General features: G+C 28.7%; 1 protein-coding gene and 1 long non-coding RNA gene across 13 annotated transcripts; one reads left to right on the top strand and one right to left on the bottom strand.

Annotated features, from left to right (window-relative positions):
• Positions 1 to 5: 5 nt before the first annotated feature.
• LOC119662078 (trichohyalin-like) lies at positions 6 to 15628 on the bottom strand. 12 transcript variants are annotated; one of them, XM_038071621.1, is made up of 35 exons: positions 15514 to 15628; positions 14899 to 14931; positions 13842 to 13901; positions 13698 to 13772; positions 12668 to 12769; positions 12539 to 12616; positions 11515 to 11601; positions 11307 to 11441; positions 10211 to 10318; positions 10073 to 10150; positions 9677 to 9748; positions 9527 to 9613; positions 8986 to 9018; positions 8864 to 8896; positions 8733 to 8765; positions 7382 to 7474; positions 7240 to 7323; positions 6228 to 6299; positions 6075 to 6158; positions 5469 to 5576; positions 5333 to 5410; positions 5202 to 5255; positions 4880 to 4951; positions 4726 to 4809; positions 3399 to 3506; positions 3263 to 3340; positions 3070 to 3141; positions 2945 to 2998; positions 2477 to 2548; positions 2323 to 2406; positions 1092 to 1199; positions 956 to 1033; positions 757 to 849; positions 586 to 681; positions 6 to 224 (listed from the first exon to the last, which is right to left on the bottom strand). In XM_038071621.1, exons 1-35 carry the CDS (start codon positions 15520 to 15522, stop codon positions 108 to 110), a joined length of 2712 nt encoding a protein of 903 aa, XP_037927549.1. In that variant the 5' UTR covers positions 15523 to 15628; the 3' UTR covers positions 6 to 107. The 12 variants fall into 12 exon arrangements, with proteins under 12 accessions (XP_037927549.1, XP_037927551.1, XP_037927550.1 ...); XM_038071623.1 differs by having other exon boundaries at positions 11355 to 11441; XM_038071622.1 differs by having other exon boundaries at positions 11515 to 11586.
• Positions 15629 to 15810: 182 nt separating this feature from the next.
• On the top strand, positions 15811 to 18625 carry LOC119687028. Its single transcript, XR_005253082.1, has 3 exons — positions 15811 to 16507; positions 16927 to 17484; positions 17596 to 18625. It is a non-coding gene; the product is annotated as an uncharacterized LOC119687028 (long non-coding RNA).
• The last annotated feature ends 7672 nt before the right edge of the window (positions 18626 to 26297 follow it).

Raw genomic sequence — 26297 nt, 5'->3', positions numbered from 1 at the left:
AAAAATTTGCCTTGTAATTCGTGTATATTTCATATTAGTATTATTAGATTGTAATTTTTCAGATCTTGTTCAAATAAATAAATATAATATAAATAATTAGTTGGATATTATTCAAATTCCTCTTTGTCATCCCTTTCCTCCATTTCATTTAATGGCGATATTTCCAGTTGTCCGTCTTCCGAACTAATTTTTTCATCGTGTATTTCGTCATTTCGAGTAAAAATCTGTACGAAATATTATAACATTCACAATATAAACTATTAATTATGGTACATAATAAAAAATATTTTTATTTATAAGAGGAATTAATTATTTGGACAGTTCATTTTATATTATATATATATATATATATTATACATATATTTTATATATAATATACGTACATATATATATATACACTTGTATACCGTACATTAACGAAATGTATATCCCTGTACGTACTAGATAAATATTTTTAATAAAAATTTTGGAATACCATAATATCACATACAGTTTTTACTTAAATTAGTTAAAATCTTTAAAATCACCTATCCTTTTGTAAAATGAAATTTATTGATTTTATAGTACCTGATATACAGACAGTACCTGAATATTTTCGGTAATGGAGTATTCACTTGCATTCAAATTTTCTAGTTCTTTTTTTGTATTTTTGGCCAAATGCATTTCGTAGCTCTTTTGAATCTATATTTTGATTTTGATGTTTTGTTTGATAAATTATAATAATAATAAATAATAATAACGGTTACGCATTTATACCTCTTGTTCAATGTGGTCCAATATTTCTAACTGACGGTCTTCCGAATTATTTGGTTCCCCTTGCTTTTCGGCTTGACAGGAGAAAGTCTGATTCTTGTATACCAAATTATCAAAATTAATTATTAATTTTAAGTGAAAATATTAAAATTATGTTAAAAATTTGATTTACAAAAAATTTATTCGATGTAGAGAAATGTACCTCAATTTTCTCATAACTGTGACTATCGTCCGTTTCTAATGATTGCTCAACTCTCTTTCCTTCATTTAAGCGGGTTTCCTATAAATCAATAATCACTTTTCTTGGAACATTAAAATTATGTCTGAAATTAGTTTACCTCTTCTTCTTTATTCATGAATTCTCTTAAACTCCTATCAAAGCTATCTGCACTTAAGCGTTCCTTCCTCCGTGTTTCATCGCGAGCAGACATATACAAAAAAGAAGACTAATAAAATATATTTATTATGTTAAAATCGAAAATAATAGAATTATTTTTATTTCGTGATTCAATGAAGTGAAATTAGAAAGGCATAGAGTTCGACGACATAAGAGAATATTTTATTGTATACGAAAAATAATGATGTAAAATGGAAACTTCAGTTAAAATGTGCAGAAGTTTATATACTTTATAAAAATGTTGAATATATGGCACTTATGAACCTATTTTATTTATTGAATATTGTAAACTCAATATACTGCATTATAATAATTGAAATAATATATTATTGCTGATTGAAAATTTTCCATTTAAATTCTCTCAACGAATAATTTCAGCTCTCATAATTTTCCCCCAGAAAACATACTCAACGCAGCCTGTAGAGTCAAAATAATTAAACACATCGTATGTGCCTGCCAAGGAGCGGTCGGACCAACTATAAAACATTGGTGATCTGAAAAAATGCTATAACCCTTGCAGTATTCATGCCATGAGTGTAATATGGAGTTGAGGTCGACCTTAACTTTTTGTCAGAAATCCATAACGGTTTTAAGAGGGGAACATAAGCCGAAAAATCCATTGAATGTAATATCAGCAAATACATTTATATTACCCATTTCTATAATCTGGAATAAATAAATTTCAAGAATTTCTTCCCATTCAGTGAAAAGTTCTGAGCTGGGTATAATGATGGTCTAGGTATTATCACACTAATAACGTCGCCACCTTAATATATCTGAAAGTGACAAGTGGATATATGTAGATCACTATGCACTTTGATTTTCATGCGAATTTAGGGACTAAAATAACTACAAAAAATTGCGTTTTTTAACCTGAATGCTAAAGTTTAAGTTTTGGAATGTGCTCTAGTTGGTTATCCTAAGCAAGTCAGGTCGCCGGTGACCTTACTGAAAATTCAAATGATTTTCAACATTTTTTGTGCTGCATTTCGGTGGGGCCATCCTACAGATACATAGGAATAGTTAAAGTCGTTTTTTTGCCGCTAACTAAGTTATCAGTTATTAAGATATCTGATCCTAATATATAATAACCAGTTATTAATAAATCCAAATGAATATTAATATTTATTATTGTTTGATAAAAACAAAGTCAATTGATTATTTAAATATACCTCAAATTCGTTTTTATTATATTTTGCAGTTGCTAAAAGTTCTTTCATCTTTTTTTGAGCTCTAATATACCTTCTATGTCTTATCTTGATTGGAAGACTCAAGTTAATAGTATATATAGTAAATATGAAATCAAATTTTTTCCATCAATTTTACCTTTTCCTCTTCAACCATTAACTCTCTTATGCCAAGATCCAACTGCTCCGAAAATTCTTTTGCGTCCATTGGCTAAAATTTTACAGAATAAGAGAACATAAGAATACAAGAGAATATGAAGATATAAGTTTTTAATATTGCATTGCTCTGCTATAAATCACTTGTAGCACGTCTTAGTCATTCTTTGCAAATTGGTTAGTGTGAACAGAGTTAACAAAGAGTCTCAAAACGCTACTGTTTCTAGATATGAACATGTTTATAGATCTACTCAGAAATCATACAGACGTGCACATATCCATATATTATGCAGAAGCATGAACTTTGCAGTTAAAAAGGATTAGGTTCATTATTGTTTATATTTTAATTATTAATATAAAAGCAAAATTTGATCAAATTTGCAAAAACCTATCAAATTGAATGTCCATGTGTATCATTAAATTTATATATGTAGTAAAACCCTATAACTACCTTCTTGTTTTCTTCTTCCTTTCCAACATTTTTACCTAAATCTCTTTCGTAACTCTTTTTAAAGATATTTTATTTGGTTAAAAGAAAAAAATAATAATAAATAATAAATGGGAATATAATTATACCTTTTCTTCAATAAGTGCTAATATTTCTAAATCACGCTCTCTCGAATTTATTGATTCCCTCTTTTCATTGCTCTGGGAACGTGAAAAGAATTATCAAAATTAATTATTGATTTTAAGTGAAAATATTAAAATTATATTAAAAATTAATTATCAGAAAGTAACACAGAAAAATTATTCAATGAAAGAAATGTACCTCGGTTTTCTCATAACTGTGACTATCATCCGTTTCTAACGATTGCTCTTCTATCTTTCCTTCATTTATGAGGTTTTCCTATAAATCAATAATTACTTCTGTTGGAATATTTAAATTTTGTCTGAAATAAGTCTACCTCTTCTTCTTTATTCATGAATTCTCTTAAACTCCTATCAAAGCTATCTGCACTTAAGCGTTCCTTCCTCCGTGTTTCATCGCGAGCAGACATATACAAAAAAGAAGACTAATAGAAATTATTTATAACTTTATGAACAGAATTTTTTAAAATGTTTTAACAAAGTTGATTGAACAAAACTTTTATTGATCAAATTACTCATATTTTGTTATTATATTAGAAAAAATTTGGAGAAATAAAAGTTTCCAGATTTCCTTTGAATCCCCTGAATTGGCTCGAGTGATGAAGAATTTATCGTTTTATTTTTAACATTGTTTATGAAATACCATATTTCGTTAAAAATGTGAATACAGTCTATTAAATAGTATCTAAACCCTGAGGTTACAACCCTAATAATCACAATTCTCATAAAGTTCCAAGAGGTGAAACTTAATTCATCCTACTGAACACTATAGATGTTGCCGATTAGCAACTGATAAACTGTTAATAATATCGGTTATTGCGCTGGTGATGATTTTCAAACTAAAACAGCATTCTATTCGTACTTGTCCATCTATATTGACTTATATAAAGTTATATATAGTTAATCTAATATTGAAAGGACTACAAATAAAACATGAAATAGATTTCTTGTCAGGTTTTATTCAAGCACGAATTTGAAATTCTGAATTTTTGGAAATAGTGTTGCATGTGTTACTTCTTCACATTTAGCAAGACTTTTTGAACTGGGAAAAACATTAGTCGGATAATATCTGTGTTATATTTTCTATGGTTCAAGCCACAATATAACCAAAAAAGAGTTTCCTGAATGATTGGACTGAAAACTACACAAGTTGTAGTAGACACTGCTAATGCCGTCACATTAATGTAACTGTATTGACAAATAAATCTAGACTGCTGGATGTTTCGATTTCCATGAAAAGTCAAATTTCGAATAGTTATATAAAGACCAATACCACTGTGTGTAACGTTCGGGGGGCGCTATATATATGTGCTAAAATTTAGCACTAGTACTATGGCTATGTGGAGAGTGATTCAAGATTGCAATAAAATTCAATACAGTCAAACTAAACACGATGCCACAAATAATGACTGAGAGACAGCGTTCCATGATTTATATTGATCATCCATTAAGAACTTTAAATTGTTTTAAAACCTCTGAAGATGCAGAAATAGTTTAAGTAGCTTTTATTGCCCGTGATAAAGCAATCACAATAAACTATAACTGAATATTAAATTAACCGAATGAGAAACACCAAATTTTTTCTATTAATTTAAATAAATTAATGGGAAAAATAAATAAAGTATATTAATGAAATAAATTTACCTCAAATTCTTTTTTATTATATTTTGTAGTTGCTAAAAGTTCTTTCATCTTTTTTTGAGCTCTAATATACCTTCTTTGTCTTATCTTGATTGGAAGACTCAAGTTAATAGTATATGTAGTAAATATTAAATCAAATATTTTTCATCAATTTTACCTTTTCCTCTTCAGCCATCAACTCTCTTATGCCAAGATCCAACTGCTCCGAAAATTCTTTTGCGTCCATTAGCTAAAATTTTACGGAATAAAAGAGTATAATATCTAACAAAATAGTTTATAATTAGTCTGAAGATGTGAATTTTTAATATAACTTTGCTATAACTTGCATGATTTTGCAGTTAAGAAGGATTAGGATCATTATTGTTTAAATTTATTATTATTAATATAAAAGAAAAATTTAATCGATTTGCAAAAACCTATCACATTGCCTGTCCTTGTGTATCATTAAATTTATGTATGTAGTAAAAAGCTATAACTACCTTCATATTTTCTTCTTCTTTCTCAACATTATGACCCAAATCTCTTTCGTAACTCTTTTCAAAGATATTTTATTTGGTTAATAGGAAATAATAATAGTAACACAGAAGAATTATTCGATGAAAAAATGTACCTCGGTTTTCTCATAACTGTGACTATCATCCGTTTCTAACGATTGCTCTTCTCTCTTTCCTTCATTTAAGAGGTTTTCCTACAAATCAATAATTACTTCTGTTGGAATACTTAAATTTTGTCTGAAATAAGTCTACCTCTTCTTCTTTATTCATGAATTCTCTTAAACTCCTATCAAAGCTATCTGCACTTAAGCGTTCCTTCCTCCGTGTTTCATCGCGAGCAGACATATACAAAAAAGAAGACTAATAAAAATTATTTATTATTATGTAAATGGAAATAATATAATTATTTTTATTTCGTCATTCTATGAGGTGAAATTAGATGAGAAGTAATAATATAAAATGGAAACTTTAGTTAAAATGTACAGAAATTTATATACTCTATAAGAATGTTCAATCTATGACACTTATGAACCTATTTTATTAATTGAATATTATGAACTCATTATATTCACTTCATTATAATAATTAAAATAATATATTATTGCTGAATGAACATTTTCCATTTAAATTCTCTCAACGAATAATTTTAACTCTCATATATCTCCTCCAGAAAATACAGTGGGGTCACCCTACAGATACATAGGAGTAGTTAAAGTCGTTTTTTTGCCGCTAACTAAGTTATCAGTTATTAAGATAGCGGATCATAATATATAATAACTAGTTATTAATAAACCCATATGAGTATATGTATTAATTATTGTTTGATAAAAACAAAGACATTTAATTATTTAAATATACCTCAAATTCTTTTTTATTATATTTTGCAGTTGCAAAAAGTTCTGTCATCTCTTTTTGTGCTCTAATACACCTTCTTTGTCTTATCTTGATTGGAAGACTCAAGTTAATAATATATTTAGTAAATATTAAAACATGTTTTTTTAGTGATTTTACCTTTTCCTCTTCAGCCATTAACTCTCTTACGCCAAGATCCAACTGCTCCGTAAATTCTTCTGCGTCCATTGGCTAAAATTTTTCAGAATAAGAGAATATAATATCTATCAAAATAGTTTATAATTAATCTGAAGATATGAGTTTTTAAAATAACTTTGCTATAAATCACTTTCTAGATATGAACATATTTATAGCTCTTTTTAGAAATTACACAGAAGTGCACATATCCATATATGTTATAATGCAGAAGCATCTATTGCATGGTAGAGATCCATCTTAAAAATGTTGCGCATGCAAATTGGTAGATGTCTGTAAAAGTTATGTTGCCCCGTGTCGATCAAAGAAGGTCGTATTATAATTATAAAAGTAAAGGAAACTGGTTTTTTGATTGGCTTACTTATAAGGACCTAGTTGTTTGACCTGATATATTATATTACTGCATTTACTGAATTATATGTTATTGTGGTGGCCAGTAAAATAAATAAATGCAATCATTTATAAAATAAAGAAATTTACGTCACAATCTTAATTTAGAAATACGGTCTTAATTATTTTCTGAATGTTAACAACACTGTACTGCCAAACTTAAGCCCTTATTATATTAATATCAGCTGTCCTGCCAATTTTTGGTTAGAGGTTTTGACAACATATTCATGAATCTAAAATATTTTCTATGCCTGAATCTAAAATTACTATTTGAATAAAAGAATTTCGTGAGAATTCAGGTCGTAGAATAAGATTGTAGAATGATTTTAAGGCTACTCAGAAATCAGCTAATGAAAAATGTAAAGAGGGCTATGCCTGTGGAAATTAATCATTTCTTTGGTCGATTTATAAGTTTTGATATATTGCTTTTAATAAATCCAAATTCTTTGTACAATAAATGCACGTTTCGAAGTTGAAAAAGACTAAAGACTTACTAAAATAATACCAATTGTTTTCTATTTATTTTTCTAATAAAATACGTCTTATTAGTTCAGATGAGCAAAGTAAATTGATAAAATAAATATACCTCAAATTTTTTTTTGTTATATTTTTCAAAATCCAATTTTTCGTCTTTCTTTTTTTGTGCTTCTAAATATCTCCTTTCTCTCATCTAGCTTGAAAAGACAATTTAATACTATATACATTGTAAGTATTTTTAATAATTTTACCTTTTCTTCCTCAGCTAATAATTCTTTTATGCCAAGATTCAATTGCTTCGAAAACTTTTTTGCGTCCATTAGTACCATATCTTGGGCAGTTGGCTATAATATAACAGTTTAAGTGAAAGTAATATTTATCGTTATAAGTTTTGTTATTAACTTCTAATATAAAGTCTAGGTATAGGTGCTTGAAGATGATTTACAGTCAAAGCAAAAACACAACTCCCTAATTTAAATGCTTAGAGCTTTGCTTATATTAAATTTGAATCATCCTTTAGTCATTGATTGTTATAAAATAATCTAATAAAGAACTTAAGGGGTACTCAATATTGTTGGTTATATTATTTTTTTAATATTATTTCTAATATGTTTTCTTTTACATAAAACCTTTTAAGTAAAACTAAGATAAAAATATATATATAATAAATACATATAATATATAGATGAGATTATTATTGTGATAAATAACCTTCCCATATATATAATTGATGTAATTTCATTAATTGGCTTAAACTGGTACCAATGCCACTACATTTATAACTCTTCTCTTTTTTGTTCCTTTCTCTTTTCCCGTTTTTTTTAATTAAAATTGTATTATATAATATATGCAAATTGAAAATATAAAATATAAAAGTGTTTATTGCAAATGGAGTAAACTGACATATATCCATGTACAAAGTCGTCTAAGAATGCATCGCCAGTTTGAATGTAATATATTTGTTCAGTTTAAGGTAAAGTAAGATTGTTATATTCTTAATTTTACTTTCTCGCCGATACTAGAAATACTTAGCCAAATGTACTATATAATTTAGGGTTTGTGTCAAATCTACTTGGGGTCTTTTATTTTACTCAAGTAATAAAGTTTGTTCAGGTTTTGCTAATCAATCGTTACAGTCAAAGCGTCACCGTAAAAACACGTTAAAAACCTTTTCTATATAATCTATTTTGAGAATAAAATACATCATTTATTTTTACTATTAAAGCTTGTGCTTGTATAAAGAAAGAAATATATATTTTAAAAGTTCATGCGATTCCGGTTTTTCAGACACATTCATTTCACAACAAATTTTCGTAGACCCAGTTTATTTAAGCACATTTTTCTACTATACTTTATGCCGATATAACATAGGTAATTTCTCGAAATATTCAAGTATAGAATTATAAATTTTTTATATGCGTCATCTAACGACGCATATACAATTTTTGCACTGATTTCATAAACGTTTGATAAATCCAAATGGGTGTCTCTCTGATGGTTTCCATTTTATATATGATGTAGTGGAATAAATTGTTAATAAAACCCGCTGTGAAATGGATATGCACGAGAAACCGAAAAGGTGCCTAAATTTTTTTACATTACCTGATTGTATTCCGGTTCTATTAATTGCTCAGTCTTAAAATAAAAATTGTGTTAAAAATTATCATCAAATTATTATTATTATAATAATTTTTTATTTAATCATATATGTAATAAAATAATTTGAAGCTTACCAGACAGCATTCTGGATTTAAATATTGTTTAATCTGGAAAAAACTATATGATGCAGTAAATATTTAAAAAAATAACGTGTACATATACTGTAGAATGTTACCGAAATATTTTAGAACCTTACCTTAGAAGAAGTGGGTTTTCGGCCTGTCTTGATCTAGAAATAAGATCATTCAAGTATCAAAATTTGTTCCAATTATCAATTTTTATTTATTTTATTTTTAATTAATTTCTGTTCTCATATTATATTATATACGGGGGCTGTTTGATGATTCCGTGATAACATTTTCAAACTAATTTTGAATATTTTTGTTAAATTTTTTTTTATAATCTGGTAATATTCTAAAACTAATTCAGTCCGGTATGTACCATAAATTTAATGATCACAGTATCAACATTTTGAAGCTCATAGTTGAAAAAGCTGTCTACATTAGTTTTAACTAATTTCTGTAAATTTTCATCATTAAAAAAAATGGAATACTGACTAAGGTTTTTATTATGAAATAACTGATCTTGTTTTAATTTCCGATCACATTAATGAGAGCATAGTTCAATGATTACAGTTCTAACGAAACGATTCTTCCAAAAATTACTATAATACTGTCTTACTATATACTGTCGTTGTACATAAGTAACTCATTGATATAGTAAATAACTAAAAGTACCTTATTGCTTTCGGGAATAGAATATCCACTTGCCCCTAAATTTTCCTGTTCAACTTCTGCATTTTTAACTAAATCATCTTCGTTATACTTTTGAAAAAATATTTATTTAATAATAAGTCATAGTAACATATAATAATAAAAGCTTTATACCTCTTCTTTAATGAGCGCTAATTTTTTCAACAAACGCTTTTTAGAACTTATTCGTCTCTTGTTTCCATTGGCCTGGCAAGATAAAGTCTGATTATTATATAAGAAAACAAAATTTTTATTGAAATTATTTTCATATGTATTAGTTTTCAAATGCAAAATATTAAATTCATTTTTTTGAAAAATTTGTTTGCAATAAAACTGATATCCCTTAAACAATTTAGATGTTTTTGAGAGCAATATTGTCCCGTATCGATCACTATTTTTTGTAATTCGTATTATAATTGAAAAATTAACTGTAATGATTCATTTTGATGAAAAATTATATGGGATCATATACCTTATTATTCGAGCTTTCAACAAAATAGACAGAAAAATTATTTGTCGAAAGAAATGTACCTCAAATTCCTTAAAACTGTGACTATCGTCCATTTCCAATACACGTTGTTCACATTTTTCTCGTCTTAAGCGCCTTTCCTATAAATAAATAATTAGTACTATCAATATTAGAGCATGTTAATTTTTATATTATTGTACCTCCTCTTCTTTTTCCATGAATTCTCTCAAATAACGATCGAATCTATCTGCACTCTCTCTCTCTCTTTTCCGGATTTCATTGTGATAATACGAATTCCAAAAAGGTGTCTAACAAGAATGTTATATTATTTTATGATCGAATATTTTTAAGTATTTAATTAAGTTAATAGTTTCATTGATTAAATCGGAATCATATTGCTTTATTCAGCGAGTATAAGGAGGACATTCAGATTTTGAAAAGCTTTCCATACAGCTAAATAAGGTACCTAAAACCTGTATCTGTTCAAACAAATTGCTTGAATATTGTTATTGTTAACAACTTGAACATTTCACGAAATAAATAGTATTTGAATGCAGAAAGCATTGGTCACACATTCTTGGTGCGTTCCCGATTTGAGAAAGAATAGTCCCTCATAATCACATTTACAACACACTAAATTTGAGTGATAACGTTAAGTATTAGAGTTGGAAGTTACTAATCAATTTCATACTGGTCTCCTCCAATATCATTCTCATTGACCTCTCTAAACTCTGCATCAATCTGGAAATGATTCATTGTGAAATTGATGTAAGTGCACTAAACAGCCAAACATTCTGTGATCTCTACTGTTCTTATGGCCAAACACTTAAATAAAAGTACTGTCAGTAAATCGATTTAGCTTGTCGTTTTCTAATAATTGTACGATTCTACCAGACTGTTAAATAACTGCATATAACCTCCTTTTCACATGGCCTGGAGATAGAGCTAATTATATATAATTCTTCATTGCCGACAGTAGAAATTTTGTGAAATAGTCCCATGAAAACCGCATCCTTTGAAAGAACTAGGCATAAATAAACGGATCGCTATTAAAGGTTTCTCAAAATTATTATTTCTATTTCTAAATATTATTATTTCTATTTCTAAATAGAGTAAAAGCTCTCAAAAATGTTCACTCTTCTCGTAAACATAGGTATTAAGATTTACAATGCAAGCTTAAAAGAGCAACAAAATCTGATGACGAGACTTCACAGATTTCTAAGTAAATTTTAAAAATCTTTCAGATTGACCTATCCTTGTATACGATTATATTTATTGTTAATAAGGCAAATGTACCTCATGGTTTACAGGAATAGAATACCCACTCGCTTCCAAACTTTCTACCTCATGGTTTACAGGAATAGAATACCCACTTGCTCCCAAACTTTCTTGCTCCTTTTCTGCATGTTTAGCTAAATCCCTCTCATAACGCTTTTAAGAATAATATTATTTGATTAATAACAGATAATAATAATATTTAATAATATTAATAATAGTTTAATACCTCTTCTTGAATGAGTGCTAATATTTCCAACTCTCGCTCTTCCGAATTAATACGTTCCCTCTTTTCATTGCCCTGACAAGATGAAGTCTGACTCATTTGTGAAGAAAAAAATTGTTTGAATTATTTTATGTTATTCATAATATATATATAAATATATATATAAATATATATATAAATATATATATAAATATATATATAAATTAATATTCATATAAATGCAAAATATTGAAATTATTATATTAAGAATTTGTTTGAAAAAATTTGTTAGGGATATGTGGTCAAGAAGTATTTAAACAACCTTAGCTAATTTTACTGACAAATGTGACCCTGAATTTTCAGATTTTTTCAAAAGTGTCTATAACAGCATAAATTTTCTGTTTTGTAATTTTTAAAAACTTTGGTGTTCTTTATTATCTATTCTTACTTTATCAATTAGTTAATAAAATTGCACTCATAAATCTGGCTACTTTATATAATGACTTCAAACATTTCCTTATCAAAGTTGATTAGCAATTTTTTCCGACAACTTTTTGAACTATTAACTTTTAGATGTGACATGTATAACGACTTTTCATCAAAGTCGTTACCCCACACCGATATTTTTGTTGGATTCTATACTCCATGTAATAATACATACGTGTGAGCTGCTTGCATTGTTTATTTATATAGGACTATTCCGGTAAACGATAGTATTTATATTTTTAATCATTTACATAACTCAAGTCAGCTTTGAACATAATAAGAATCCATTATATTTTATTGTTTCAAATATAAAGTTGAAAAAATTCTGGAACATCTGGAAGTGCGAAACAAGATATAACATACCTTACTTTCATTATTGTAAAGTTTATATAACTGAAAGTCATTTTTAATATTGATTTAGCCTTTGAAACCCATCAATAAACTGAGAATCTCTATTTTTACAAAGATTGATTAAACTGTGATCTTTCATTTATAATTTATTCGCTATGTATTATAAATGGAAAGTAAAGACAATATGTTATTAAAGATATAATATTTATACCTGAATTTTCTTATAACTCTGGTTTTCCGCCTTTTGTAAAGTCGGTTGTTCCCTTTCCTCTTGTTTTATACGCTTTTCCTTAAAAAAAATTGTCATTTGGGTGAATGGTGCTTTTATATATTGTTATACCTCCTCTTCTCTTTCCATTAATTCTTTCAAGTTTTGGTGAAACCTATCTTTACTTTCTTTTATTTGTCTTTGTTCTAAAGTTAACAAACTCTCGAAAGAGGCCTAATAACAGGAAATCAACATTTCTTTAAAAGATATATTTATGTATCTACTAAAGTTAATAGTTAATTAGAATCTCAGTTTTCTAGATGAAAAACGAAAGACCAAATTGGATCTCTTCAAAGTGCTTTTGATCCATGACGAGATTTTGCTATTTTATTATTATCAGAAAGACATAATAACAATACAACCTTAATAGTCCATCAAAATTAAAATTGAAACTTTATAACTTTATATGAAACTTTATAGATCGATTGATTTTTTGCAGATCTAAAGTGGATCTCTAACCTGTATGCAAAATAACTTAGAGTATTTGCATTGTTTAATAATACATATCTCTAATGAATGATGGAACATATGGATTTTATTGGATACTGGCTACCATGGCTTGGTAACAAAAATTTTTTGTAAAATTTTGCTATAAGATATAAACAATCCGTGGGAAATTTCATTTTAATACTAACTGAAAAAAGACTCAGTTTCAGTTTTTCAATAACATTTAGTTTCAAGTTAAAACTCGATGAAAATGCTAAAACGTTTTGTAGAAAGTAAAATAATGACATATAACATAGTGATTTATATATTACTAGAAAGAAAAGACACCCATGCGCAGGGTTTTTAAAACAGAATAATTGGTATTTTCAACTAGTTTTGAACCCACATAAAGAGAACTTAAAAAAGTAGGTATGTAAACGTAAATCCTATTGGAAACTGTTACTTGCATCGGCAAGGAAGATCCTTTATTAATGAGCTGTCAACTTTTTATAACATTTGAATGTGTAGAATTAGAGGTACTGCGTTTACCAGTGACAATTGTTCAAGATATTGGTATAATTATATTATTTTTTATAATAAAATTTATATGTAGATGCTTTTATTGATAATTACTTATTAGTCGAGATAGTAAATAACTGGAGAAAATCTTTGTTACCTGAAATTCTTGTTCATTTGAATTATCAAGTTTCTTTTTCACCTTCTTTTTCAGTACTTTCCTTTGATTTGTCGTCTTTCACAAATGAAGATGTTTATAGCTTATATATATTTTTTTCAAAACATATCTCTACAACTTACTTACCTTTACATATTCATTTTCTGATTCGTCTTCGTCAAAAATCTCTTGATTCTCCGAAGAAGTCTGTATATATGAAGTAAAGAACAATTTAAGTTCCTATAAGTCAAATTAGAACACCCAAGATAAAAAAAAACTCATTTTATATCATGGGTGGGCATAAATGAACAATTATGATTTTTTTGTTGAATTTTTTTATGTATTGAGAAGGGGCCATTATTCATCTAAAATGTAACAAAGCTGCAAAAGTTATTGGCATACCAGCAGTGCTGATTAAACACGGAGGAGTGAAATTACACGAGGCAATCCGCGAACTCATTATATACATATGGAACCATAAATTAATATCAGAATACTGGGAAAGATCGGTGTAAGACATAATATGCTCCATACATAAAAAGAAAGATTTTACAGCGGACAGAATTTGTAGGGCTATAATATCGTTGTGTATATCTTATAAATTATTTTCCTCTATCCTACAAAAGTAGACATCTCCACACGTTAAAAACATTATTGATCAATTGAAATGGGGTTTCATATTTGACTTATTGGCTGTTTGGTATCTATGCTAAACAACGCCTTCAGTGGATTACAACAAACGGATGATCGATGCTGTTTCTCTTTTAACCTGACGTTGGAAAAAGCAATTCGTGACTCTGATAATTTAACAAGAGTAACTTTCATCACTTATTTTAATCAGATATTAGCATATGAAGATGATATTGACATCTTTAGACTCTTATATGTATGAAAAAAATATGTGTTTCTTTTTATTTTCAAAAACAAAAAAAGGAAAAAGGCTTCTAATCAAATAATCACATGAATTCAAAACAATGGGGCCCCATCTTGGCCTATCAGTTAACACCTATTTTATGTATCGTCAATCTATTTTGTGTTTAAATCTATTTAAAGCATAAAATTTTCATCTTCAATATTTTTTTTAAATTTATGTAGATATATCAGGGGAGAGTATGTTTTTTGGTAAGTATTATAATAGATGATAAAAACACATTTAAAAAATGGTAGATCTATTTTAAAAGGGAAAAAAAAATCATATAAATACCTCCGATGATTCAAAATCCAGGTCGCCTTCGGACTAAGAATCAAAGAAAAATTTGTTAAAATTTGTGTTTACTGTATTGTTTAATATGTAGATAATATATGTATATATGTAAATAATTATATAATTTTTTATGTTTCATTATAAATTAAACTTTTTTTTTGTAAGATAGTAGTGAAAAAGAAACCTGTTAGGTTCCGCAGGGTACTAGGTCTCGACATGTACTAGGGAAAAAAAAGCTTATTTCTCTGTAATCTGGTTTATAGTATACTATTTATTATAACATTATGCACTCTATATATAAAATAGATATAAAAAATAAAGTAAAAAGTAAAGTATAAAATAGAAGTATAGAAATAGAGTATAAAATGGATTTTGATAAATTTTAATGAAACTGTAATGAGACATGGTCACAGCTGAGTTTTATTACTTACCATTCCAGTTGCTTATTCTTCTGAGGAATAAAAGAATTTATTAACTTATGCCCTCATTCAATATATATATATGGGTATATATTGTATACTAAGCATCATGCCTCATTCAATTTATAGTTATAGTAATTATATAAGTATAAGCAATAATGCAAAAAAAAATTATGAGTACACTTATATTACGTACCTCGTACATTTTCTTCTGTATAATATACTTTATACTGTATTCCACAAAGATTTGATATTATCACTTAAATTGCTTTACAGCCTTCACGGTCTCAAAAAAATTGTAACTTGTTATCTCTAAAATATATTATATATAGAAAAAAAAGAATTTAAAAATTTAAACTTAAATTAAAATCTAAAATTTTTGACGGAAAAAATAAAAAGTTTTTTCTATTTCCCCTTAAACTAAGTAAAGAAATATTTTCTTATTAAAATTAATATTTGTGCAAATATGCAAAAAAAAAGTGCCAACCACATTTCTAAAGGTGTTCTTCACACACACATCGGTATATTGCGCCAATGAACACCCCATTGCAACTTCGAGGAATTACACTTCTGCTGATCTTTAGGTCACAGCAACTGTTTCGAAAATGCAAATCCACATTGAATGATTGGTGATGAAAAGTAGATCAGATTCACTTACGACAACGTTATGTGAACCACGAAAATGGTCGTGGTCGAATCACAATAAGACGGCTGAAACGATGACCAAGCCAGGGTTGACGGCCAGGAAAGTCCTCCTCTACGGCAAAACTTCTAACTGGAACTGTACTGTCCATCTGAACAATTGCACCGTCTGAAGAAAGCAATTGCCTTCTTCTTCTGTATGAAAGCAATTGTGTTCCATCAGGATAATGCTAGACCACACACATCGATAATGACTCGCCAAAAGCTCCGGGAGCTTAGTTGATAAGTTTTTATACACCCAGCTTATAGTCTAGACCTGGCACCAATCTGTTTTGATTACCATCTGTTTTTATACATGCCGAACGATGGATGATTCTTCCGGTTAAAAATTTGCTTTAACAGAGGCTAGTGATTATCGACTATTTCAATTTTATTCAAATAGGAACGAGGCCTTTTATGAGAGAAACATAATGAAATTACTTTCGAAATGACCACAAGCTATCGAAAAACAGTGCATGTATGTGCTAAATCGGATCATTCTAACTATGGTAAATAAGCCTTCAATTTCATACAAAAATAATGTAGTATTTTTTTTACTTTCTATTACACCTATTATTATATATTATTTATTATTAAATTTTATTATTCATTTTTATTATTTATTACTATTATTATTTATTATTTCACAGAAGCCATGCTAAAACTAAAAATTCTTTCAGTTTGGCAGAATAAATGTAGTTTTGCCTTGCAAAACTCACATATTCATGTATGTTATTCAAAAAATTTTAATAATTTCTTTTACATTTAATTTGGATAATCATTGATATAATTAAATTTAATTAAATTTGATAGTCATTTTGACATTTTCTAAAGTTCACTATAACATTAGCGTAACAAAGCAATTCATTTAATCGAAATGTTTGGTAAATTTTAATTTAATTCCAGCACTTTTATTTAACCACAATAGGTGCTATAAAAGGGAATTGTGTGGACCGCCAATAGAGGTCATAAATAATCATCGTCCTGTTGTGTCATTCACCGGCGGCTGGAGAGTGCGGTGTACACCGGCACCTATAATTCCCTAAAATGAATGAATAGTTTTGATTTATAATATATATGAATAGTCGAAAAAGTTGTCGTCTAAAATGGAACTACTAATACTTTTCTCATGAACATATATATATATACGAATACAAGTACGAGTACGAGTACATGTGTAATCTGTGGCGGGGGATGTGCAATATATGGTCGAGGTATCCCCATGTTTATATACGTACACTTGTATGCGGCACTAATTTGCCTCACATACAGGCTTTGCAATGTAAATTTGCTGCAAAATTATGCGCAAACCAATGGCAGGTTTTGATATATGGAACTGTCCTGCTGTATTGTGATTTAGTGTAAAGGATAAGGTGTTAAAAACACAGACAAAACGTATTTGCAGTGGCATTATACCTAAAATTCAATACCGGCTCGAATGCTTACCCATACATGAGAGCATATTTTCCGACTAGCACTGAGTGGGGTATGTACATATTTATTGTAGCCATTTGTGTTTGTATATGTGTATACACGTGTGTATATTTTCTAGTATAAATTTATGTTGAAATGATCATTGTAAAGTGTATCTATGCAGTTTGGATGTAGGTAGAGACTAGTGCAGCTATGATTGTGTGAAGATGATGCTTGTGCGTTCCAGAGGAAGTGATTAATGTGTCGCCGAGGTGGATGACAGCGGTTGTTTGATTTTAAATTGGCGATTAAACAAAATTGGCAGGCAAAGTATTATATTGGAAAGCAATTAAATTTGTCTTTGAACTGGATTAATATGACATTCGGCATGTTTAATTTGGTTTCTCTTTTATTTTCTCATATAATACGGGCATAAACATGGACTCGCTTACTATTGACCATTTGACACATCATTTTGTTAACTGTAAAGTGGCTTAATATAATAGCCTGTTACATACAAAACCGATTTAAAAATGTTTTATCACAACACTTGCTCACCCAATAGCAATTCCTAGAATTTATATATTTCGTCGGACATTAAAAAGCGTTTCAAAGTCGCCTTCTCTATGTGCTAAGTATTATGTAATCGCATTACCATGACAATAAAATGTAGCACTCTAAGAACGTAACAGAAACATAAAATATGACCAAAACTGGGATGTACAAAAAACAAAAAAAAAAATAAATGAAAAATAAAAAAACAAGGAAGAAGGAGCGAAAACAAAAACTTAATCTAATGCAAATCCTCAAAACAATTTACATATTTTTCAAATCGTATAAGACCAAAAAACATGTCGGCAGATGCTCCTCGGTACTGTAAGTGTGAAAAACTATTTTATTGCTGCCACAGTTAAAACCGAAACCGGGGAATCGTTAAGGCCGTTGCGCCCGCAAGTATGCAGCAAAAAAAATTGTCTCACAGAAAAAACAGTTTCAGTGTCAGATTTTGGTCTTTGTCGGCGGCTACGGCCTGGACACACAAATTTATGTACTTTAGGTTTCAGTTCAATGTGCTTGAATAATACTAAAAGTACATAAAAGTTTGATTTTTGTCAAGTGCGACTTTTGTGCACTTAACAATGTTCCAAAATCAATGAAAACGATGAGATATGTTGTATTGAAACTATGATTTATTAAAATAAATATAATTTAAAAAGCGCAATTTTTGCATTTTGTATTTTTAAGAAATTTGCTTGACAAAACCAAAATCATTATTAAAAACTATCACTCTTCTCTCAAACAAATGCGATGTGTTCACATGAGAAATAATGGTTGTCTATTTTAAATTCTTTTACTAAAAGTAATCTGACTTTGGTTCTCCGTACATCACAAAAAATTTTATTTGTAGAAAACACTTTTCAACAAATGAAGAGGTACTATCTAAGACCTTTCGAAAAACTACTATAAATATAGGATCTAAATTAGGTTAATTTAAGATTAAAAATAAAGATCCGTTGGGATAACACTTAAAAAACGTTGCTTCTATGCAAGATTGAGAAGACCAAAACAGGTATAGAGACCAAAGCGTTCAGCACATAGAAAACAGCAAAATATAGAAACGACTCCCACATTTAAAAAAAGTGAACCAACCTAATAAGTCAGTTAATCTGACTGTGTCTCCAATTTTAAGAAAAGACAGCTTTGTTACATCGGTAAAAAGGAAAACTTCTACCTTGTAAAGACCTACTCTATTTTATTAAATTAAGATGTTATTATGGCATCTGAAGCGGTGTTTTCCTTTTCAGCCTCGTAAAAATTTTTGAGGGGGACAAGAAATTCGGAGCAAGAGTGTTGAGATGCATTTGTATTTGGTCATTGTTTTTTCTGGCTACCGTTTTTACTTCGTCTCTCACCGGAATTGTCATAAGGTCCCTATGAATTTGATTGTTAGTTACATACCATGGAGTGTTCACTATTTCTCCTAGATTTTTAGACTGCAATCTTTGAAGATTTCGATGTTGAATATTGAGGCTCTTTCCCATAGTTGAGTACCATAGGTCCATATTGATTTTAGTACACTTTTGCATGTTTCGGTATTGAATCCTAAGAGATTTTCTATTGTTATTGTTACTGACACGTATTTAGAAATACGTTATCGTTCACTTCTGTAGAACCACAGCTATGACAAAATGTATTATGGAATAAACAAATTCTTATTGCATTTTTTGTAAGAAACAATAGACGGTTAGCAATAGACAACCGATACCGTAGTGTTAAAAAGCTTTAGTTTAAGTAGCTCACTGGTGCGTTTCTTGTCCAAATTTGACTTTTTAACTTTTTTAACTTGTTGCTGAATGTTTTTCTTTGATGGTCAGTTAATTTTAGAGAGTAGTTTGCCTGCTTTGATGGTCCTATAACCTGCTATCAATATAAGTTGTACACTGATAAGTTAAGCGTACTTATTAAGAACAGCCTGTCATTATATGGGACTGCTTAGGATAAAGCTAAAACGCTTATTAGAGCTTTGGTAGGAACCTAACTGTCTGAGAAGAGCATTAGCATATAAAACATTATTCCGAGAATCGTTGGACTGAACGTATTGAAGTAAAGCTAATTATGTTAATATATTATTATGTGAAGCTAATTTGAGCCAGTGCACTTGAGCACTTTTACTCTCTATTAATTCGAGGTATCTTCAAAACCCCACTTTACGGCTTGACTGGATTAAGTCATTTCATTTTTGTTTTTCCAACTAAAAGTAGTTCCTTTTTGATTTTCGATATCTATCCTAGTGTTGCATCTTACTGTTACTATCTCTTCAAATAAACATTAATAAAAAAAAAAATTGTGCTTTAATAAAAAACACTTTGATGATAAAAATAATTGCATGAATTTGAATTTTAATTATTTCTGTTTAAATTTATTAAATCAAATAAAATTCAAAAGACCATCTGCTCTAAGGAAAATAACTATGGAATATTTTCGTGTTAACTGAAGCTTTATCAAATATATTTTAATGTCGCTAATGGAAAAAAATCTTAAAGTTGAAAAAATAAAAACTTCATTTGAATATTGAGAAACTTTCACCGAGTGTCAAGACATTCCCCACAGACTTTTTAAATAAACTTTCTCCATATTTCAATGGCTTCGTTCAATTCCTTTTGGCTTCCCTTTGCTTCTTTTCAGAATCTACACAGTCATTTTATTTATTTTTTTTTTTTGGCTCTCCAATATAATTTTGATTTGAGTCTGCATGCAAATGGCATATAAATCAGTGCAAGAAAATTGCTTTATGTTCTTATGAATAATTTTATCATTATTTTGCTATTTATGTGTGGTATGAAAAGGATATGCAACTTATGTTCGGGCTCAACAAATAACAAAAATAAAAATTTTATTAAGTTTATTTATTCGATATATAGAAAATTCGTTTCCAAAACTTTTGATATAATTAGAAGATACAATTGAAACTTTTGTGAATTGAAGAGTTTGATTGTGCTACACATTTGCAGTATAATATATAAATCTAATCATTTTCAGATTATATGCAAAGTTTGAATATCCTTGTGATAAATAATTAGCAATGCTTTCATTTGTTATTAGATATTTCACACTATTGGAAATGAATGTAACGATAGTTTTGTCAAGACTAGTGTAATTAAGTAAAAGAGCCGGAACACATACTCTGAGATTGGAAAAAGTAGACTGTAGGGCAAGATTAATTATCTGCAACAGTAGCGGAGCATGGACGCAGGGCACACCGATGGAAGTCTTAAATGACTAATAGGGACCCTACCTCGAAGTAATACTAACGTAGTCCCGGGGTAGAACAAGGTCTCTAGGAATGAGGGGGAGTGGTTTAGCCCGTGCGAGTCGGGCACTCACCTTCCGGGTGGTCAGTGCGTAGGCATTTCACTCCTCCTTGCCGCAAAAAAAAAAAAAAAAAGTAAAAGATAACTCGAACTTCTATAACTCGAATTTCACTATAACTCAAACAAAAATTTTTTTCCGTATCGATAGGAATAAGGGAAAGTGCATTCTATAAGCCGAATTTTTGTTTTAAGTATAAATGCATTTTGCTGTTAGGGGAAGTCCCTTTTTTCGAACCAAATGTTACATTTTTTTCTTTCTTATATTGCTTCTTTGTGTAAATTCCAGTCGCTGGCAGCGTGGTTTAAAGTAAATAAAATAACTTCTAATGCTACTCTTAACGATTATATTAAGCTTGACAATAAAATTTGTATATCAACCTTTGATACAAATGACGATATTAATGAACACTATAGCTCTAAAGTAAATTTTTTAAAATGTAATTCTAAATTCTTTCAAAAATAAAAAAGAAATGAAAAAATTCTCTAACTCGAGGTCTCCATAAATCGAACCCTTTCTTTGCAAAATTGGACTTCGAGTTATGGAACTTTGACTGTATTTATCGTTGACGGTTTTTTTCTATGTCGAAGAACATTCCTTATATATTATATATTTAACTACTTATGAATATGGGTCATTTTTTTACAAACCGGACGGATTTTGGCAAATATGACCTCATGATCTCCGATTTGGCTGAAATTTTTTTTATGAGCTCCTCGGGAAAAAATTTTCTGATTTCCTAGGAGATAAATAAAAACCATAAAAAAATATTTTGCTTTTAACTCCTTACAGTTTATTTCCTATAACATTTTTTACCTGTGCAGAGTATTTTTCCAACTGTAGCAAAATAACACTTCACCGAAAAATGTTGGAGTGATTATGTGCTGCAGTTTCTAGGTAGTTCGGCTAGTACGAAACTAATTAACTTCTTAATTCATCTATATAAGAAAAAAACTAATTAAACGGTTTAATTATGTTAAAAATCATAATTTAAAAACAGAAATGATGCGGAACTAATTTAAAATGTTAATATATTATGTATACATTTATTTAAAAAATAATAAGTAAACAGTTTTGCATAGTTTTTCTTCGAAAATTGATTTTGTGGTGTTACAGTGCGTATGAGTAACGTGAAGGGCACCTGATAATTAATTTTTTTTTTAAATACTTCTAAAAAGAATATCACAGTGGAAATATTTATTTTTTTAATAGAATTTATATATTAATTTGAATCAAAAATAAAAAAAAAATTGTGTGACATATTCCTTTCTTTTTTTTTTACTGAAAAATCGTACGTATATATTTAGTGTGGTATGAAGGATAAATAAATTTTTAAAAGTACTTCCAATTACAATATCGTCCTGAAATTTTTGAATTTTATGTAGAATTTTATTGCTGATCGAAATCAAAAATATTAAATAAGAATATATATAGTATATAGTATATTCTTTGAAAATTCATTCAATAAAAATGTAGTACGCATGTGCTTGATGTGTTTTGCGGGAGAAAAAAAATATTAAAAAATTTCAAAAAATAACGGGTTCCTGAAAATTTTTATTTCGTAGTAAAACTTAAAACTGAATCTAAATAAAATATAAAAATAAAAATTTTGCTGTGTTTTGAGAACAATTTTTTTTTTTAAATTTAACGGTTAATATTAGTGCTTAAACATTTTACAATTTTAATTGTTTAAACAATCTCATAAAGGTTCAATCAATAATCTTTGAAACGCTGTAAATTTGAAGTTTCTTCCTTTTATAGAACTTGAGATATAGCCATTTGAAAATGTGTCTACTATGCCAATTCTCAAAACCCCATGGGTCCATATCTCCTAGAAAAAAAATCACATAATTTTTTCCTGAGACACGGGTCTTCTTATTTTATGAAAAGAGATCATAAAAAAAATTACAGCCAAATCGGAGATCATGAGGTCAAAAAGGTGTCCGAGTTGTAAAAGAATGACCCATATGCTTTGATGAATATTCCTAGGAAGATGTAACTCTATTCATAGAGTAATAACATTCATGTGTATATGATTTATCATAAAATTTATTAACATCATTGTTCCAAAAAAAAATCAGGAGATTGTGTACAGTAAAGCCGCTGACGGTTAGTAATAGGGAACACTCAGAAAAAGCTTAACTTATCTTAGTTCAATTGCAGTGAGTATTAACAAATGGAATATCTGATGGAATTATATTGTATGTACAGTACACTTACTTGCATATAACTTGCATGTATTCCATAAGCTTTCAACTTGAATGTCATACAATAGAAATGCAATAATAGCAACAAGGAGCACAAAAGCGACTTCAATAAGTTGCATGCAATAATTTATGGAGTCCGCATACTGCACTTAATGCTTTTTGTGGTTTACTTGGTACAGTGCATGGCGAAACGTCTTTACGGAAAAGGTTGAGAACTACAGCAAATCTGCTAAATTGGTTTATTAAATTATGCACTTTGAACTACCGAAAGCGAACAAAACCACATCTGCAAATATGTAAAAGAAAATGGAAAGAAATGGAGTTGGAAAGTCGGAAAAATAGACTTCATCACTCTATACATATCTGCCTTTGCTCGAATATTAAGTTGAGCATATATTTATGGCTTATTTAAAATAATTTACAATAAAAATTTTTATGTGCACACTTCTGAATCAAAATCCGGAAACGGAAATCATTAAATAAAGCACATCAGTACGCATTATCAGCGAATGCGAACGCACATTTCCAACGCAATTCACTTTTACAACTTTTTGCCATTTCAAGTACATTTCTTGTGACTGTTTGAATCCTGAAACGATTTGCTATAACTTAAAGAAAATATTATAGATAAAATAATTCTAAGAAAAACCGAGAAGGATATAAAACTCACGTGGCATTCGCAAAATTTAATGCGCCTTGCCGCGGTTGCAATTCGTGATTTTGAATTTTATTCACTTTGCGAACTGAGATTCAAACGGAATCTGTTCCTTTGCCATCAATAGGTAGTTGGAGCGGTGTTTGGTGGTACGAATGGCAGCGGTGGGGGTTGCCATTCGTTCTTACATAATTTATATGCGACTACATAAACGTTAAATCACAAAATGGAACTTTTTTGGGTCTTGCAAGTTCAAGGATAATAAAGTCACTTTTTATTATACGAGTATTTCCTTGAATGACTACGCTTCAAAGCGAAACATTCACTTAATATTCACCAAAGACACGGCTTATTTAATAATGAAAAGTAATCAGAGGTAATAAAAAAAAATAAAAGAAAATATAACAAAAAAAAAAAATCTAATGCTGTTTATAATATAAATATGGATCAAATTAATTTGAAACCTAACTTATTAATATTACTATTAAAATGACTTGTGACATCGAAGTGGCTTATTGATAAATACTAAATTTAATACATTAGTTCATACAGTAATACCATGTTTCCACAGTCTCATTTAGCAGTTTTGGTCATTATGACTGCTAAAGAGTTAATTAATAGATATAAATAATATAAATAAACTGTTTATAAATAAATCAACTGATTTAAAGTAAAAAATGCCAATATAATCCTTAAAAATAAATTTCCCACAATGGCAATGACCAAAACTTAAAATATTTGTTACATGTTTTATATGTGAATTATATATATATATACTGCTTAGTCTGATGAAGTAATAATCAATAATCCAGTCAAGACGTAAAGAAGGGTTTTGAAGATACCTCGAGTTACTAAAGAGTAAAAGTGCTCAAATGCACTGGCTCAAATAGATACAACATAATAATAAACAAACAACCTATTTCACATGCATAAATCAGTTTATGCCTATGGAAACGACCAAATCTTAATTACATTACCATAAGTAGTTTAAGCCGCAATGGAAACATGACCTAAATATATTAAAATTAATAAATAAACAGCAAGAAAAAACTCATAAATGCTTTGAAAACATTAACTTATTAATACATATCTTTATAATAATTGTTAGCAGTACTTACAAAATTATTAGGCTTTCTTTAAAATTGGAAAGCGTAATTATTAGATTATAATCGGACTATAAAATGAGTTATGTTGCTTCTCTTTGCTCCTCAAAGGCGCAAATACTGATATTTATTACTGGACAACACTACTGTGCCTAAGTGACGAGGTACAGATAGCATCGGCTCTCATGACACAATTTGAACCAACAGAGTGTCTTTTCTTCTTCTTATGCAATGATATTTGATACGCAACCTTAAAATGAAAGGCGATGTAATGCATTTTGTAGTCGAATATCCAATTTTTAAAGAACACAGATTGTTGTACTTCGGTATATCTTCGCTCGAAATCGATGAAATCGTACTAAAACTATATGGCCCTACTGAAGATTGTTAATGGATTTTATTAAAAAGGCATTAAAATATAGGCAAAAGATAATAAGTGTAGATTTTCAAAATTATTTTATATTTGATATAGTATAAAACTTTCAAAAAAATGTGCAAACATAAAAAGTCAAGTACGGTCAGTTGGTTAAGGTGCGCTGGCTCTGAGCTTCAAATTTAGCAGGGCACAAATTCGATCACTGTTACTTGGAGTCTCAAAAATTTATTTACGAATAATTAAATGTAAGAAATATTTCCAAGACCACTGATGATGGGTATTTTGCAATACACGAAATTGCTGTATGGTCAGCCAAAAATTCAATTAATTAAAATAATATAAAATGAATTTTTGTTGTTGTAATTTACTACTGTTCGCAAAACCTCTTTATAGTAATTTAATTTAATATTTATATTGTATTATTGATTTTTTAAGTAATAATATTTATTTAATATTTAGGATAAGTAGTTAATAAATTAATCTAAACTTCCGGCAGACGGCTAAAATGCTATAGCTGTAAGCTTTATATACATAACATAATTATTATAAATTTTTGTGTAATACAACAAATTTAAAATGTAGTAAAATAAAGCTACTAAAATGTCAATTCATTTAATTGTATATTATTAATTTATATTATATTTAGCGTTCAGCCTTTAGCAGAGTTTTTTTTTT

This window comes from Teleopsis dalmanni, chromosome X (genome assembly GCF_002237135.1).
Source record: "Teleopsis dalmanni isolate 2A chromosome X, ASM223713v2, whole genome shotgun sequence".
Taxonomy (NCBI): domain Eukaryota; kingdom Metazoa; phylum Arthropoda; class Insecta; order Diptera; family Diopsidae; genus Teleopsis; species Teleopsis dalmanni.
Note: the sequence above shows the minus strand (reverse complement) of the source record. Positions and strands in the feature narration are given on the sequence as shown.

Coding starts and splice junctions, on each gene's coding strand:
- LOC119662078 (XM_038071621.1), bottom strand. Junction 8,897..8,985: donor GAAAACCCACTTCTTCTAAG/GTAAGGTTCTAA, acceptor AGTTTTTTCCAG/ATTAAACAATATTTAAATCC. Junction 6,300..7,239: donor ATAACAAAAAAAAATTTGAG/GTATATTTATTT, acceptor GAAAAATTTTAG/CCAATGGACGCAGAAGAATT.